This window comes from Leptinotarsa decemlineata, unplaced genomic scaffold, assembly GCF_025532065.1.
Source record: "Leptinotarsa decemlineata unplaced genomic scaffold, Ldec_3_MD MMD2_P_RNA_scaffold_8, whole genome shotgun sequence".
NCBI lineage: Eukaryota > Metazoa > Arthropoda > Insecta > Coleoptera > Chrysomelidae > Leptinotarsa > Leptinotarsa decemlineata.
This window is the reverse complement of record NW_027412535.1, coordinates 354,255-372,473: the sequence shown is the minus strand read 5'-3', so window position 1 is coordinate 372,473 and position 18,219 is coordinate 354,255. Positions and strand designations below refer to the sequence as shown.

General features: G+C 42.2%; 1 protein-coding gene across 2 annotated transcripts in view; it reads left to right on the top strand.

Annotated features, from left to right (window-relative positions):
- The first annotated feature begins 14,574 nt into the window (after positions 1 to 14,574).
- LOC111509665 (uncharacterized) overlaps positions 14,575 to 18,219 on the top strand; it is a 193,236-nt gene continuing 189,591 nt past the window's right edge. Inside the window, exons 1-2 of one of the 2 annotated variants that reach the window (XM_074170308.1) lie at positions 14,575 to 14,745; positions 14,800 to 14,976. In XM_074170308.1, the coding sequence (XP_074026409.1) occupies positions 14,803 to 14,976 (174 nt within the window). In that variant the 5' untranslated portion in view covers positions 14,575 to 14,745; positions 14,800 to 14,802. The remainder of the gene's footprint in view (positions 14,746 to 14,799; positions 14,977 to 18,219) is intronic. The other variant, XM_074170309.1, reaches the window with a different exon arrangement.

Sequence of the window (18,219 nt, the reverse complement as noted above, 5' to 3'; positions counted from 1 at the left end):
ACCCAGTCTCCTTCTGGAACATCACTCCTCACCAACTCCGTTGAAAGCTTGGAAATAAAAATTTCCGGGTCTTCGTTTTCGTTTCCGGAAAACGTCGGGAGCCTAAAACTTTCGAAACGGCTATTATTCGGCTTTTGGGCTTGGCTGAGCACTCTACATAGCATAGCCGACAGCCTATCAATCGAGTCCTCTTGACTATCTCGCCTTTCGGACTCTCGTCTAAGAGGCTGAAAAGTCACGTGTCTATTTATATCCGGGCGCCACTGGCTATTTGGTACAAGGCCTGCAGCCAGAGCAGGCTTCTCTCGCGGGGGACTCATAAGTCCTCTGCTTGCCCTTGGAAGGGTCCAAGTCGTTTGGAGTGAAGGTGGGGACCCAATCTCACTGATTATCCGAAAGGATGCTCCTTCCGCATCCCTAAGGGTATGGTCAAGGCTCTCCTGAGCGGCCCCCTCGCCTTCCTCCTCAAACGTGGAAGTAAGACTCCTGAAGGGAGTCTCTAGACCTCCCCTATCCTCAAAACGCTCCTCGTTCGTCGCAGAAGCTCGCTCTTTCCTAGATGCCTCCTCCTGGAGACGCAAAAATGCCCCACGTTGCGCGCCATGTCGCCAGGACGGTACCCGGAGCGGTCCTGAAGTGATACCCGGCTGGGTGTGGATTTGCAACGGACTGTCCGCTCCTGGGCCGCCTGTCGCACGCAGACCAGAGCCGGCAGGTGCTAGGCCGCCGGAGGATCTATACGGAGCTCCGTCCTCGCTTCCCGAGTTCGGAACGTCGCGGGTTCCCTGCATTGCTGCGATCTTCCTTTTATGCACAAGATCTCCGAATCTATTATATATTCCCTATCAACTATCTGTCTAACGGGCGCCGCGGGGGTGCAACTGGCCACCACGATGGCACTAGGCCGGACCAGAGGGTTCCCTACGTTCCCTAAACCTAGCCGACACACTATCGCGATTTGACCTACCTAGCTCCCTAAACCCGAAGGAAAGAGACTGCCTCCGGAGGCGCACGGTCGCTTTAAAGCCCCCAGATATCAGTGCAATGGGACAGCCCACGTAGACTGCCCCTTAGATATGCTGGGTCGGCGTACCCTCCGATGTATTCAAGCCTGGGTAGGCCAAATACGTCCAAGAAGGCCGGCTAGTGGGTCCCTCGGTGCGGCGTGACGCCGAAGTAGCAGATTGCGAATTCTTTTTATAAGGTAGTCCTAAAAAGGACAAATTTGAACTAACAAGTTCAGTTTATAGTCTGTTTGCAGCTCCTGAGAGACACTGTTGGTGTTTCGTTATCCTGGTAATCTCCTTGGTATAATAATGGGAACGTATATGTATACCTCGGTATATATCTATATGTATATGTATAGTTGGACGTCCAAACTCCTAGGAAACTCCTCTTTGGAAAAACTCCAGTGGTGTTGTTGCCTTGAAAAAGGCAATTTGGGCAGCTATTTATATCGAATTCACTTCGGAAAGTAATTTGGGGTGTTTGTTTTTACTTCCCTAATCTCAGTATAAAGAAACTACTGCCGAAGACTCCTTTACAATTCCAAAAGATATAGCTAGCCAACTTCCAATAATTCAGGTCGTCAAAACGCTCGATGTGTACTCTACTACGCTCAGAGTCAGACTCAGCTGCTCTAACCCGCGAAACCGTCTATATTTATCCCTAAGCGGCGCGCGCGCGTAGGCTCCGCCTACTAGCTATCCTTTCTTTCGTCTTCTCTGATTCGCTAATCTTCGCGATACATATACTGAAATATTGGACGTTGGTAACACAGTTGTCGCCAGGACGGTACCCGGAGCGGTCCTGAAGTGATACCCGGCTGGGTGTGGATTTGCAACGGACTGTCCGCTCCTGGGCCGCCTGTCGCACGCAGACCAGAGCCGGCGGGTGCTAGGCCGCCGGAGGATCTATACGGAGCTCCGTCCTCGCTTCCTGAGTTCGGAACGTCGCGGTTTCCCTGCATTGCTGCGATCTTCCTTTTTATACACAAGATCTCCGAATCTATTATACGTTCCCTATCCACTATCTGTCTAATGGGCGCCGCGGGGGTGCAACTGGCCACCACGATGGCACTAGGCCGGACCAGAGGGTTCCCTACGATCCCTAAACCTAGCCGACACACTATCGCGATTTGACCTACCTAGCTTCCTACACCCGAAGGAAAGAGACTGCCTCCGGAGGCGCACGGTCGCTTTAAAGCCCCCAGATATCAGTGCAATGGGACAGCCCACGTAGACTGCCCCTTAGATATGCTGGGTCGGCGTACCCTCCGATGTATTCAAGCCTGGGTAGGCCAAATACGTCCAAGAAGGCCGGCTAGTGGGTCCCTCGGTGCGGCGTGACGCCGAAGTAGCAGATTTCGAATTCTTTTTATAAGGTAGTCCTAAAAAGGACAAATTTGAACTAACAAGTTCAGTTTAGAGTCGGTTTACAGCTCCTGAGAGACACTGTTGGTGTTTTATTATCCTGGAAATCTCCTTGGTACAGTAATGGGGATGTATATGTACACCTCGGTATATATCTATATGTATTTATATAGTTGGACGTCCAAACTCCTGGGAAAACTCCTCTTTGGAAAAACTCCAGTAGTGTTGTTGCCTTGAAAAAGGCAATTTGGGCAGCTATTTATATCGAATTCACTTCGGGAAGTAATTTGGGGTGTTTGTTTTTACTTCCCTAATCTCAGTATAAAGAAACTACTGCCGAAGACTCCTTTACAATTCCAAAAACTATAATTAGCCAACTTCCAATAATTCAGGTCGTCCAAAAACGCTCGATGATTACTTTACAACGCTCAGAGTCAGACTCAGCTGCTCTAACCCGCGAAACCGTCTATATTTATCCCTACGCGGCGCGCGCGCGTAGGCTCCGCCTACTAGCTATCCTTTCCTTCGTCTTCTCTGATTCGCTAATCTTCGCGATACATATACTGAATTATTGGACGTTGGTAACACCCCCCCGCTTTAAGGAGTCGCTTGTAGTTTCTTTAAAACCGAGACCAGGAAGTGCTCTTTATTAGGGAAATGCTCAAAACCATCTTTTTACAATAAGTCCTTAACCTAATTTACAATATTTTATCCCCCTTAACCTAAGTTTTAACAAAATACATCACTCAGCTTCCTTGCCTGTCCCTCCTCTCAGGCTCTGCTGGCAACAACAATAATTACACAAGGGATCTTACTTATCTTATACCTAAGCTATTTAATCTACATGCGCCGAGCGCGGGTCAAGGTGCTCCTGACCTTCTCGCGGAGGTGGGGCAGGTCTCAGATCGTCCGTGTGGATGACCCGGTCTACACCACCTTTATTCACCACGTATGTGTTAGGACCCAGCTGCCTCTGGACTCGACACGGAGTTGTCCACGTTGGCCCGAAGTTCTTCCGAGCTCTCTTGTCATAATTTCGACACAGCACCCACTGGCCCGGCACGAACACGACAGCCGGCACCTTGTTCTTATCCGGGAACCGTTTATTGCGATACGCAGCCGAGCTCTGCTGTGCTTCCTCTACGCGTTGAGCACGGTCCTCATTATGAGGCCTTCGTCTCCTTTGTAGGGGAGTGTCCCAATCGCCAGGCCGAGGCAACTCGTAGCCTAGCAGGAGCTGGCAGGGAGTGACATTCGAAGCCGCGTTGGTACGGGTTCGTAAATTGAAGATAATTTCCGGGAGACATCGCTCCCAGTGCGATTCGTCTTTACCTATCAAGGCAGCCCGCAGCATCTTCTTCAGCTCCTGAACCCGTCTTTCTACAGGGTTAGCCTGTTGGTGGTATCCGGGGCTAGTCCGCGTCGCGATCTCATTCCGTTGGCAGTACTGTTCCCAGTTCCTGCCCAAGAACATCGCGGCACTATCCGTGATCACCACCTCCGGGAACCCCCACCGATAGCAGATCTCCTGCGCAAGAAATTCAATCACGGTGGCCGACTGAACAGACTCTGCGGTGCGGGCCTCTACCCACTTGCTGAAGCAGTCGGTGGCCAATATGATATACCTATTACCCTTTTCCGTAGGGCTATAGGGGCCAAGTACGTCAATTGATACCATCTGCCAGGGACGGTCTGGCTCATTCGGCCGTAAGGGGGCGGCTTCCTGGGGAGGACTCCTCTTCGTTGTTGCGCAAGTCAGACACGTGTTCACATATGCGGAGACCTGCTTCCGCATATTAGACCAGTAGAAATGTCTACTGATCTGATTCTGGGTTTCTTCTACTCCGGGGTGACCTGCTTGATCATGATAACGGCGGATTAACTGATCCCAGCAGCGCCTCGGGACCAGTAACCTTTTGGCATCCTGGTTAGGTCCCACATAGTACAATAAATCACTTTCCATTTGGAAATCATGCAGGATCCGTTGCTCGTATTCGGTCGGATTAGGGTTCGCTCTGGCCCTCTCAATCCGGAGCCTGAAACGTCTTACGCTATCACTACTACGTTGCAGTTCAGCGACCTCCTCGAACCAGGTCTGTATCTGATTCAACGTCTCGGGGTCGCTGGCCTCTACGCAGACCAAGTCGCATACGTTGAATAGCTCGCCCAACTCGTCCGCGAGCTGAAGCAGGATCTCGTCCTCTGCTTCATCAGGTGTCTCCATTTCTTTGTGAGGAAAGAACATCCTCTCTACGTCGGTATCAAGGTCCATGTTTGTTTGGGGCTGGGTCGGATTTCGGGACAGAAAGTCAGGTAGCTGATTCCTCTTACCTGGTATGTGTTCCACCCTGAAATCATACTCCTGTAGGAGCAAAGACCAGCGAGTCAGCTTGGCTTTCTCATCCTTCATCTTGTCTAACCACAGCAGTGCCGAATTATCGGTGAACAAGGTAAAGCTCCCATCCTGGAGATAGTGCTTGTACTTTTTAATCGCCCACACCACCGCAAGGCATTCGGTCTCATTGATATGATATTTCCTTTCGGTGGCGTTTAGCTTGGCGCTACTATAAGCGATTATCCTCCTATTACCTCCTTGGGGGTCTATTTGGAACAATACGGCGCCAATGCCAATATGGCTGGCGTCCGTCTGGAGGCCATATGGTAAGTGGGGGTCAGGTCGCGCTAACTCTAACGGCTGGGAAACGGCTTCCTTTATTGCCTGGAAGCTGTCTTGCGCTTCCGAGGTCCAGAGAAACCTTTTCTTTCTATCGATAAGGTCGGTCAGCGGTGCGGCTATCTCGGCAAAATTCGGGATGTATTCCCTAAGCCATCCGGCTGTGCCCAAGAAGGCGCGCACCTGCTTTATATTACTGGGCGCTGGGAACTCCTTTACGTTCAAAACGTGTTGCTCCTGCGGCTTATTCCCATCCTTGGATACGACCCGGCCGAGGTAGTTCAAGGTGCTAGACCCGAACTGGCACTTGGATGGGGACAGCCAGAGCCCATGAAGCCTCAGTCGCTCCAATATCAGCTGCAAGTGACCGCAGTGCTCCTGTAGATCATGTGAATATACAATGATGTCGTCCAGGTAGACCTTGCAGAACTTGTCTACAAAACCTACCAAGACTTCCGACATCAGTTTCTGGAACACGGCAGGCCCATTCTTGAGGCCAAAGCTGAGAACCTTGAACTCGTACACCGCTCCATCCGGTCCTCCGAATGCGGTGTACTTCCTAGACTCCTTGTCCAATGGGGCCTGCCAGAAACCGTTCCTTAGATCTAAGGTTGTGAAGATGGATGCCCTACCCATCTCTCGCACCGTCTCCTGAATAGGGGGTAGATAGGGGGCCTCCGTTATAATCAGCTTGTTTATCTGCCTATAATCTACACAGAACCGGAGTTTCCCCCCTTTCTTGGGAACCAAGACTACTGGCGAGCAGTAAGGAGAGGTGCTTCGGGCAATCACTCCTGCCTCTAATAATTTAGAGATTTCGTCATGGACGATTGCCTTCCGCACCTCCGACATTTTTCCATAACGGGACTGTCGGAAGGGCCTCTCCTCCTTCACTCTTATCTTATGTACCGTAGCCTTGGTTTGGGGCTGACGAATTGTCTCCTCGAAGACATCTGGGAATTGTTCTAAAATCGGGAGGAGCTTATCCTTGCTCTCGGGGGAAAATTGAGAGTCTTCCAACTCCAGCGGGATATCCTTCCTTAAGAAATTTCTTTGGCTTGGGTACGTTTCAAAATAAATGCACAATCTGGGGGCTTGGCCCAAATAGATTGACCCTCTGCCTACATCTATAGTAGCTTCAGTTTTCTTAAGGAAAGGAAGACCCAAGATTATTTGCTCCTGCAACTTGGTAAGGACCGTAAATTTAATCTGGAACTTCCGTTCTTCGATTTCCACTGACAGCGTGATCTGGCCTAAACTCTGGCTTACGTTGCTTTCGCAGCCCATGAACACCGTAGCCGGGTTCGGAAGTCTGGTTAAATCCATATGAGCGATCACGCTAGCTTGAATGAAATTACTGGAAGCTCCAGTATCAATAAGGGCGGGCAGAGTCGTGGAATTGACTGTGCAAGGGATCCTAGGGAGGTTCCTCCCTATCAGAGGGCGTTCTTCGGCTAGAGACATGTAACACTCCAGCTCAGTGAAGTTTGGGGAGTTTTTGCAGTGGTTCTCAACTATTGGGGCCTTCGGCTCTCCACTGCTAGATGCTCCAGCCCCATCTAGTTTTCCACCTGCTCCGAGGACATCGCTTCCACCACGTTATTGTGGCGTTCACGACGCTCATTGCTCGCTGCCTGCCTGGGTGCTGATCTATCTTGATCAGCAGCCCGCTGTGGGGGACGGTAAATCTCCGCAGAGCCAGCACCCCGATTGTTGTTCCACCCTCCTTGGTTGCGGACTACATTGCCTGAGTTCGGACCAGTCAAGGTGCGATCGGTTTGGGGATTTATGCTTCTATGCATTTGTTTGGACAACCTCAAGTCCTCCTCAATGTTGCTAGCGTCTTGTATCAAATTCTCAATGTTTACCAACTGCTTGCCCCGGAAGAAGCAACGCAGCTCAGGTGAAAGTAGTTGGGCTATGATCTGCAAGACCTCCCTTTCCTGCCCGCCAGGAAACAGCCTTTTTGCTAGTCCAAACTTTTTAATTATGAATACATCCGCCTTCGTATTTCGGTCTTGTCCTTCCCCATAGAACTTTGCCGTGAGCTTTGCGATCAGCTCAGGGCTGGCGTATTTCTGAATTAGTCTCGCCACCATCATCGACCAGGTGATTTGGGTCTGTGAATATATTGCTGCCCATTTAGAAGCGTCTCCAGTGAGCTGAGCAAACAGTATATGTACCCAGTCTCCTTCCGGAACGTCACTCCTCACCAACTCCGTTGAAAGCTTAGAAATAAAAACTTCCGGGTCTTCGTTTTCGCTTCCGGAAAACGTCGGGAGCCTAAACCTTTCGAAACGGCTATTATTCGGCTTTTGGGCTTGGCTGAGCACTCTACATAGCATAGCCGACAGCCTATCAATCGAATCCTCTTGACTCTCTCGCCTCCCAGACTCTTGCCCAAGAGGCTGAAAAGTCACGTGTCTATTTATCTCTGGGCGCCACTGGCTATTTGGTACAAGGCCTGCAGCCAGAGCAGGCTCCTCTCGCGGGGGACTCATAAGTCCTCTGCTTGCCCTTGGAAGGGTCCAAGTCGTTTGGAGTGAAGGTGGGGACCCAATCTCACTGATTATCCGAAAGGATGCTCCTTCCGCATCCCTAAGGGTATGGTCAAGGCTTTCCTGAGCGGTCCCCTCGCCTTCCTCCTCAAACGTGGAAGTAAGACTCCTAAAGGGAGTCTCCAGACCTCCCTTATCCTCAAAACGCTCCTCGTTCGTCGCAGAAGCTCGTTCTTTCCTCGATGCCTCCTCCTGGAGACGCAAAAATGCCCCACGTTGGGCGCCATGTCGCCAGGACGGTACCCGGAGCGGTCCTGAAGTGATACCCGGCTGGGTGTGGATTTGCAACGGACTGTCCGCTCCTGGGCCGCCTGTCGCACGCAGACCAGAGCCGGCGGGTGCTAGGCCGCCGGAGGATCTATACGGAGCTCCGTCCTCGCTTCCTGAGTTCGGAACGTCGCGGTTTCCCTGCATTGCTGCGATCTTCCTTTTTATACACAAGATCTCCGAATCTATTATACGTTCCCTATCCACTATCTGTCTAATGGGCGCCGCGGGGGTGCAACTGGCCACCACGATGGCACTAGGCCGGACCAGAGGGTTCCCTACGATCCCTAAACCTAGCCGACACACTATCGCGATTTGACCTACCTAGCTTCCTACACCCGAAGGAAAGAGACTGCCTCCGGAGGCGCACGGTCGCTTTAAAGCCCCCAGATATCAGTGCAATGGGACAGCCCACGTAGACTGCCCCTTAGATATGCTGGGTCGGCGTACCCTCCGATGTATTCAAGCCTGGGTAGGCCAAATACGTCCAAGAAGGCCGGCTAGTGGGTCCCTCGGTGCGGCGTGACGCCGAAGTAGCAGATTTCGAATTCTTTTTATAAGGTAGTCCTAAAAAGGACAAATTTGAACTAACAAGTTCAGTTTAGAGTCGGTTTACAGCTCCTGAGAGACACTGTTGGTGTTTTATTATCCTGGAAATCTCCTTGGTACAGTAATGGGGATGTATATGTACACCTCGGTATATATCTATATGTATTTATATAGTTGGACGTCCAAACTCCTGGGAAAACTCCTCTTTGGAAAAACTCCAGTAGTGTTTTTGCCTTGAAAAAGGCAATTTGGGCAGCTATTTATATCGAATTCACTTCGGGAAGTAATTTGGGGTGTTTGTTTTTACTTCCCTAATCTCAGTATAAAGAAACTACTGCCGAAGACTCCTTTACAATTCCAAAAACTATAATTAGCCAACTTCCAATAATTCAGGTCGTCCAAAAACGCTCGATGATTACTTTACAACGCTCAGAGTCAGACTCAGCTGCTCTAACCCGCGAAACCGTCTATATTTATCCCTACGCGGCGCGCGCGCGTAGGCTCCGCCTACTAGCTATCCTTTCCTTCGTCTTCTCTGATTCGCTAATCTTCGCGATACATATACTGAATTATTGGACGTTGGTAACACAGTCCCACTTTTGTTACCTAAGCCACTCCTCCTCAACCCCCTCCACTTACCACCTCCACTTTACCTGATACGGGGAGTAAATGCTGAGTCTGGCAACACTGTTATGTTATATTCTTGCAGATTATTCGGATAGCTTGATATTATCTTTTCCAATAATATGCAAAATAGTTATACCTCTTCAATACTTTGTGTTGGAATTGTAATGAAACAAGATGTATTACTGATATATTTTATTTCATAATCTATATCATAATTGATATTCACACTGGAAATGTAAAATATAAATATTATAAATTCAGAGTTTCGTAGGTATAGATTTATCACATTGAATTAACTAATCATCTGATTGTTCCTCCAATAATGTTATGAGTTGATCCAATTTTTCATCAGAATCCGCCTCATGATTAGGCACAGTTTTGAGGGCGTCGATAAGGAATTTGAAATTTACCTCAGGGCCGGTTTGGTAGAACTCAATATCCTTATGTCCCCACGGTAATGTTTTTGTGGTATTTGGTATGATGAATCGCTTATCATCCTTGTATGATAGCGCAACTTTATTACACATTAGAGTATAACTCGTGTAACTCACTTCGAAAAGTGCTCATCTTACGCAATATGGTACCACCCGATTCGACTATTTTCCTATAATCATCAAGTGACATTTGATTTTGTATGACTGACTTTTTTATTCCTTTTGCCTTCTTCAATTCATCACTAACGGACTTGACATGATATACTTTTGCGCCGGTACCATAAAAACTGATCATTAGGGAATTCGTCTTTCATCTTTCCCAACATTGGTTCAGTTATAGGCATAGCAAACTGATTTTCAACTTTGTAGTTGGATGTATCGAATTCCTCTACATTTTCCCTCATGAAATCATAAAAGTTCTCCGTGAAAATTTTGAGAATGAGAGAGTCGGTATCGGTGTAGAGGAGAAAAGCATTTGACCCATAATGTTTTTTTATGAAATTATAAAAAAACTCATACATAACTGTTTTAGATAAATCTAGAATACTGAATCCAAGATATAGGGGTTTATTGTAATTTATTTTCACTTTACCCATATGAATGGCGACAAAGTCCTCTGAGAAAATTGAAAGTGTTTTAAAATTTGGTCGAGCGATGAGAGCATTCGCACCAGTGGCACGCTTTATAGACTCCCAATGAGTCACAAGCCGAATGTCATTTCTATTATCAACGTTCTCCATTGTTTTTCCAAAAACAGCATTTGTTCTTGTCTTGAAAATATTTTTATGATAAACATTTGTAGCTTGATTTTCATTAGGGTATTCAGGTCTACATATTTCTTCAACCATGGTGATTGATTGAATGAGAGAACTCTGTGAGTCCTCATCACTATCAGTCCATTTTCAATTGCCTGCCTCAAAGCCCTATAATGAACAATGTATTTTCCGGGTGGAATTACGCTCTCTACAAGAAATGTCAGATCAGAATGTGCATCGTGAAGTTCTTCAGGGTAATGAACATCTACTTCCAGAACATAACCCTTAGGACCATCGTCTGGAACACCCATGATTTCTAGTTGAAGAATTTCTTGTTCGGATAGCCATGAAAAACCACCTGTCGGTAATGATTGGGACATACTGTGGCCATATAGTTTCGTAGCGTCCAAATAAGTGATGAATGATGATGCTTCACTTTCACATAATCTGGCAGAAAACGATTATAAGCAATATGCTTTCTTTCAGAACACGAATACCCTTTTGGAAAAAAGTTATCATGTCAATATCCGTAAGCAATTCCAGCTATACACCGGTGTATTTGAGCATGGCATCCCAAGAATGGCCGGGAGAAGTGGGCTGGATCCAATTTATATTTATCCAGACCTATATTACGGAAATTTTCGAAAATATCGCATAAAATCAATACATCTGATTTCAACTACAGATCTGAATAGTCCCCTAACGTTTCACACTCGAACAAAGACCATACACGTTTTGCCCTCTCATAATCATCGTCAGATATATGTTTTTCATTCGATTGATCATAAAAATCGGATTGTCAAATCTTTGACAAAACTGTAGGGAAAAACTCCTTTCTGTCTCATCAAAAGAAATTTTTCATTTTCCGGAAAACACTTCCGTGTTTCATAACATTGCTCATCTGACAAGCTCTCCGCTAACTGCTGCAGTGATGACGCCATGAATCTAAAGCTATCGATAAATCTCAGCTTTAGGAATTGTTTTTTCAATTTACCAAATTTATCTATTGTGGTACCCATCAATAGATGCTTAGTGAAAGAAATGTAATTCTCCTTTGTTTGACCGATAACCTCCACTATATATTTGTTAATGTTTACTTCGATAAAAACAACTTTCTCCTGAGTCCAACCTGTGAACACATTATTCGTTTGATGACTGAAATCTTTCATATTCATGTAGATAATATACCTGCAGATAATATACCTGCATATATATATATATATATATATATATATATATATATATATATATATATATATATATATATATATATATATATATATATATATATATATATATATATATATATATATATCCTTCGTTACCAAGTAACGGGCCCTCGAAGTTACAAAATGAAAAATGTTTTTCTTTGATAACTTTTCAAGTGAATATTCAAAATCATCCAAATTTTGGTAATTAACTAAACAAATGAATTCCTTCGATGAGCTTTCATGCAGGAGTCAGTTGTTTTGCTACAAAGTCAGGAACGGACTACCCCCGATGGTCCACACCCCAAAACTTTGAAATGACAGATATTTTTCAATAAATTAAGGTTACTTGGACAATTTTATGAATAAAAGTACTCGTGTGGAAAGTCGATCGGAGCAACGAGTCTTGATAAAAATGTAGTTTCACTCGACGACATCAAACCCGCTCGTCCACCATTATTTGAAATGAATAATTATCAAAGCAGAAATAATAATGATAACGTTAATTCAACAACATTTATCCTGAGATGTCTACCATTATTCGAAAATATTAGTTTTTAAGGAAAATGGAAATGATAGGTAAAATGTTCATAACGAATTTTTATAATGCAAAAACGTTTAACTAACGAAACTCAAGAGCCTCAAGAGCAAACAGAAATGAAAAATCCGCTACAGAAACTGCTCGATATGACCACCTTCTCTCTCTATACATTTTCTAAGTCTGCGAAGACACCCTCTCTGTACTTGAAATAGCATTCCAGGGTCGTTTCGTATGGCTTCACAATGTAATGTTATTCTATTCAACAATGCATCTCTTGTGTGAATAGGTGTAGCGTAAACAAGGCTTTTTAGATGCCCCCACAGAAAGAAATCCAATGGATTTAAATCCGGAGACCGCGATGGCCATGAATATGGCCCACCTCTACCAATCCATCTATTGTGGAAAATATGGTTCAGATGGTCACGCACAATCAAACTAAAATGAGGAGGAGCGCCATCATGCATAAACCACATATCTCTTCGGGTTTGCAATGGAACATGTTCCAAAAGTCCATTCAAATCGTTCTGAATGAACTCCAAATAACGTTCTCCATTCAATCGGTCCTGTAGAACGAATGGTCCTATAAGATGATTTCCTATGATACCAGCCCAAACATTCACGTTGAATTTCCGTTGGTGTTTGGTTTGCAATATCCCATGGGGATTTTCTTCGGCCCATATATGGAGATTATGAAAGTTGATAACTCCATCTCTACTGAAACCTGCTTCATCAGTGAATAAAACTCGATTAATAAAAGTCATATCCTCTCTTTGCCTATCCATGAACCAATTGGCATATTCCAGTCGTGCTGGAAAATCTTGAGGTGTCATGGCATGTACCTTCTGGATGTGAAATGGGTGGAGCAGTTGTTCCCTAATTATTCTATGAATAGTGGACTTGGATGTATGGAACTGTTCTGATAGATTTCTGATGCTCATTGAAGGATCATCAGCGACGGCTTCCAAAATATTTTCTTCCAATACAACGGTACGTACAGTCCTAGGAGCGCCCTCACCACCTCGTTTTGGCAAAACTGTACCTACAATAATATCGAAATAAAACAACGTGCTCAAATTAATTATCAATCATTACATACCTGTCTCCCTCAAGCTGCGATCGACACGCTCGAATGTTTCTCTTGACGGTACCGTTCGATTGGGAAAATGCTCGGAATACAGACGACGAGCTTCTGCAGCATTACAAAATGCTCGTCCATAAAATACATGCATATCTGCATATTCATTGAATGTAAACTGTTCGGCCATATCAAAAAAATTCAAAATATCCTATAGAATATTGATATGATAGTCATATGACAACGCACCACTCAACAAAACAAAATCGCATTCCAGTTTCTCATTTTTTATCAAAACTTTCTAAAAGGTTTTTTTGGCAACATCTGTGAAAGAAATGGAACATAATTATTCCCTGGATATTTTTCACCTGATCATGTGCAGCCGTTTTTGTAGTTCAGTCGTTTGCTTTTTATTAGTATAGTAAATATTTTTTCCGATGTGCGTTTTTTCAGCTAAATTTAGATTCGTGTTAAAGAATTTCTCCCATAAAATTATAATTATCAGTGAAACTCCTCAACAGTTTAGCTGTGAAGAAGAATTTGAAACATTTGAATGTTGAGTTTCATGAGATTCAGATAACTGATCAACACGAAACGTGATTATTCCACACGTATTATGTACATACAAAATATGGAATGAATTCGATATTTCATAGTAGAGTAGCTTGTTAGTTTAAAAACACCACGAATCTACAGAACTTGATATATATATATATATATATATATATATATATATATATATATATATATATATATATATATATATATATATACGTCACGTCAATGTCTCCTCGTCATTATAATACAGATTATAAAAGCTTCATGCAGTATAATGATATTTTCAAGTTTGAAGTCGATCTTTATGAATCAACATTCTACTAGTTGTGTGGTGTAAATCGGACTCGGGAGTGAGAGGCGAGCGCTAGATTTGGACGCTGGCGTCCGACGCTAACTTCACGGAAGTGGTTTTTGGCATTCCTAAATATTCCACTCTAAGAACAATTAAATTCTGTTTCCATTGCTTTATTCCAGGCACTTTTTTTTTCATTTCGAATAATGCATCGCTTTTTTTAATCTCTATTAGCATCCTTTTTTCCTCCACAAGCGATATGAGTTTTTCAGTTTCTTCTCGCGTAAAATTTACGCTTCTGTTCCGTTTTTCATCCATTTCTACTATTCAAATTCACATACATCATACTACAGTGTCAACACTTTCAAAACCATCCACATAACAATTATGGTTATGTCGATGTACAAAACCCACAGAACTCTAAAATTAGCAACGTTGCCACTTATTTCAACTGATGAACTGTTAGATATCTATCTCTCAGATATTATAACAGAAACTTTGGTGGTATCCAGTAGATATTTTATCTACCACATTGTTATCTAAAACTTTATCAGTCACTGGTGAAACAGGCCCTTACTGTTTTTGAATTTGATATTTACAGTTTTCTACAATTGTTTTCAAGCATATCTGCAGTTTTGCTCTATGCTGGGGTTGGCAACAATGTCTGTCTCTGTTCTCTGGTTTTGTTTTTAATGTACGATGTCGGATGCGGTAAATGAAAAATGACTATTTGGAATTTCTTATTGGTTTTATACTTCATTAGACAATGAAGTTGTAACTGTAATTACTTAAATATTATCTACTATCTGTATGTGATTTCACTAGCCACTTATTAGTAAGTTATGATCTACGATATAAAATATGAAATTTATATTTAAATATTTTTCAGGTTATGGATAACATTAAGAAATATATAACAAGTCTCTTGACTTCTACACCCTTATCGGTGACAATGCAGCAGTTGAACAGAGATTATAGGGATACTATTGGTGAACCTATTCCTTACCAGAAGTTTGGGTTTAACTCTCTTGAACATTTTCTACGATCAATTCCTGAAATTGTCCAGGTGAGTTGGATGTAACAAAAACACTTCCTCCTCATACCTCAAGTATAAAGCTCTGCTCTTTGCTCTTTTTACTATCTGATTTGGTGTTACCCGAAGGTGATCTATTCATGAACACTTACTTTCATTTATACCTCTATAATTTTTCATGTTCTTGCCCGACACGTCCTAAGAGGAACGTGTCGGGAATCGTGTAGCTTCATTAAGGGAATTTTTACTTTTTGCAAACTGGTTTTGGTAATGCATCTTTTTTTGTGGTTCAATTTTCTGTTATAACTTATACATAATTTTAATTTTTATATATTGGCCATAATGGTGAGATAAACTTGAGTCGATAGCACCTGTTTCAAATGAATTTTTGTCCTGTATATTATAGGGTAGAGGTGGGGAATGCCGGCTGCCTGAGCTATTTTTCAATTATTTAATTTTATAGCTAGTAACCTAAGAAATGAAATTTATTGTATCAAAATGAAGAATGAAAAAAGTGAGAAAAAAAAAAATACAAAACTGTGTTTAAACTCATTCAGTCACTCCCTTCCACATTATGGTAATAGTGGCCTAGGCCTCCATCGTCTGGTACTAGAATATACATTACCTTTAAAGGCCAAAAATAGCAAATTTACCCACCCTGTTTATTGTCCGCACAAGCCTTATGTGCCCACCTGCCATACACCATGCACTGCAACCTCAGCTCTTTTCCAATATCAGGACATATTAAACAAATATCTTCATAAACTTTTTTTTCACGTGAGTCGTCACTATATTCATATTTTTTTTTTGAAATGTCTATTTTTATCGCCAATGCTTCTTTGCAGGTTCTTTTGGGGTTTTCTGGTTGTAGTAATGGTTTGTGTTGCATTGGGTTCATCTTCATATGCAAACTTCCGTTCAGTACCTATAGTTGTTGCATCTTATTTTATTGTTACTTTTTTTTTTTTTTTATCTAATATTGTTTCCTTTGGAGTAGATGTAAATATCTCTGAATGCTGTTTCTTATTGCGTTGCTACTTATTTACTGTCTGTATTCCTGATGGTCCAGGTAATGGTATCAAATCAGAAAATGAGACTCCATCTGGTTCGTGAATTTGATTTACGTTCTCCTCATGATGCTCATGAACTTCCGGGGTCACTTCATTTTCACCTTGAACAGTTAGTTACATTGTGTTTACATATTGGTATATTGGCATATTGGTATCAAGTGTTTCAATAAAATAAGAGATTTGATAGATGTGAATCTAAATGACATTCTATTCAAAAATAAATTGAAAAACTTTCTTCTTGAAAAAGTATTTTATAATGTTGAAGAATTTCATAATTCCTGATATCTCATAATTGTAAGACTGATTATTGTATGTACAATTTTTCTGGTTTGTTTGCGATTAACAATTTATTTGTAGATTACCTTCTTTTCTTTCTTGACTAGTCTGATAAGTGTTATGTATGTGTATGTATAATGCTTTGTATAATCTTTGATTGATGAATAAATTCTATTATTATTATTGGTATCAGCTGCTTGTACAGAAAAAAATGCTACAAGATCAAAATCTTCCTCTTTAGGCTATATTAAGGTTAGGTTAGGTCCAAAGTGTCCACCCAGGCTACGTTAAATATCTTGTCTATATCATTGGTAGTGATCCTTTCACCTACACAACTTGTTCAATACGTGCTGCACTCCGTATTATGAGAAGTTTTAGAGAAACTATAGGTTTCCAGCGTACAATACGTAGAATGGTCATCAATAAGTAGTAGCATCAGTCACAACAATAGAGTGCTGCTGATAGACCATTCCTCTTAAGTTGAGGGTTAATTTTTTTATGAGCAAAAATAAATAATGGTGGAACATAAATGCCAGAAGGGCTCATTGCACATATAATTGTGGTTGTTTTCTCCATTCAGTACTAATTATTGTTGAAGAAATCAATGTTCACCTCATTTGATAGATCTTGTTTCTAATGATTCCTTGGAAATGATTCTTTATTGAGTACGTTACGTTATTGTTTATATTGCAAATGTATCATTTTGATGTTGGCGATTAAAACTTGGTGCAGTAGATGTGATGCACTGTTTGGAACCTTTGGTGTAGTAATGAATATTACAGGAGTTTTCTCCCAATACCAAACACCTCGAAACCTGTTTCGATTATCGAGTGATCATGTTCAAGAGAGATCAAACTAATCCTATTGACAAAGTTATCCTTATTTATAATATAGGTACCTCTTCTAGGTACCTGCGTCTTGAGTATCTTAAATTAATTTCACAGTATTGCCTTAACTACTAGTCTTAAATCAATTTTACAATGTGTCCTTATGTATTGGTCAGGTGAATCTAATAATTGAATTATTATTTTATCAAGCTATATAAAATTAATTTCACAATATGGCCTTATCTACTAGTCTTAAATTAATTTTACAGTGTCTCCTTATGTAATAGTCAGGTAAATCTAATAATTAAATTATTATTTTAACAAGCTATATAGTATATATACTATTAGGTTCTTCATAATATTATAATATTTCTACACTCTCATAGGCATCTAGATGCTTGTTGTTGTCTAACTTATCTTAACGAACTGAAGTCTATGGAATGGTTTTGATAGATAGATGTTGTAATATATGATGGGCTACTGCTGATTTTTCAGGTCTTCCATATTTTAAGTGTACTAAGTGTTCCTTATATCTTATTTTAATAGATATTTTTGTCTGCCCATAATATTTTGCATTGTAGTCCTTACATTTAATTTTGTAAATTCCAGACTTTTTCGAACTCTCGACTTTGCCTTTAGGACTTCCTAAAAGGCTGTATAGTGTATGACTTGTTTTAGAAACCATTTTCATACATAGTTTCTTGGTTCTTCGTGTATTGGTGGTATATTTATCTTGGTTTTTGTTGTTTTCAAAAGTCGAGATTTCTTCCATTCTTAACCTAAACTTTTTCTTTCTTATAATGTCATGTACAATATCCCTCGAGAAACTGTTAGTGGCTGCTATTTCCTGTATTGTAGGTTTTTCTGTTGTGAACCTCTCATGTGTGAGAGGATAATTCAGTCCAGCACGTTCGTGCTGTCCAAAGTGATGTGAACTGTCAGGAATATACCTGTATGTGCTTGTTTTTTTTTCTAATTACATTGTATTCTAGCCCTCCATATTGGCTCCTCATTACCAAAACGTCAAGAAATGGAAGTTGTCCTTTATTTTATAACTCGTGCATGAATTTTATTGATGAAAATCTGTTATTTAAAAAGGAAAC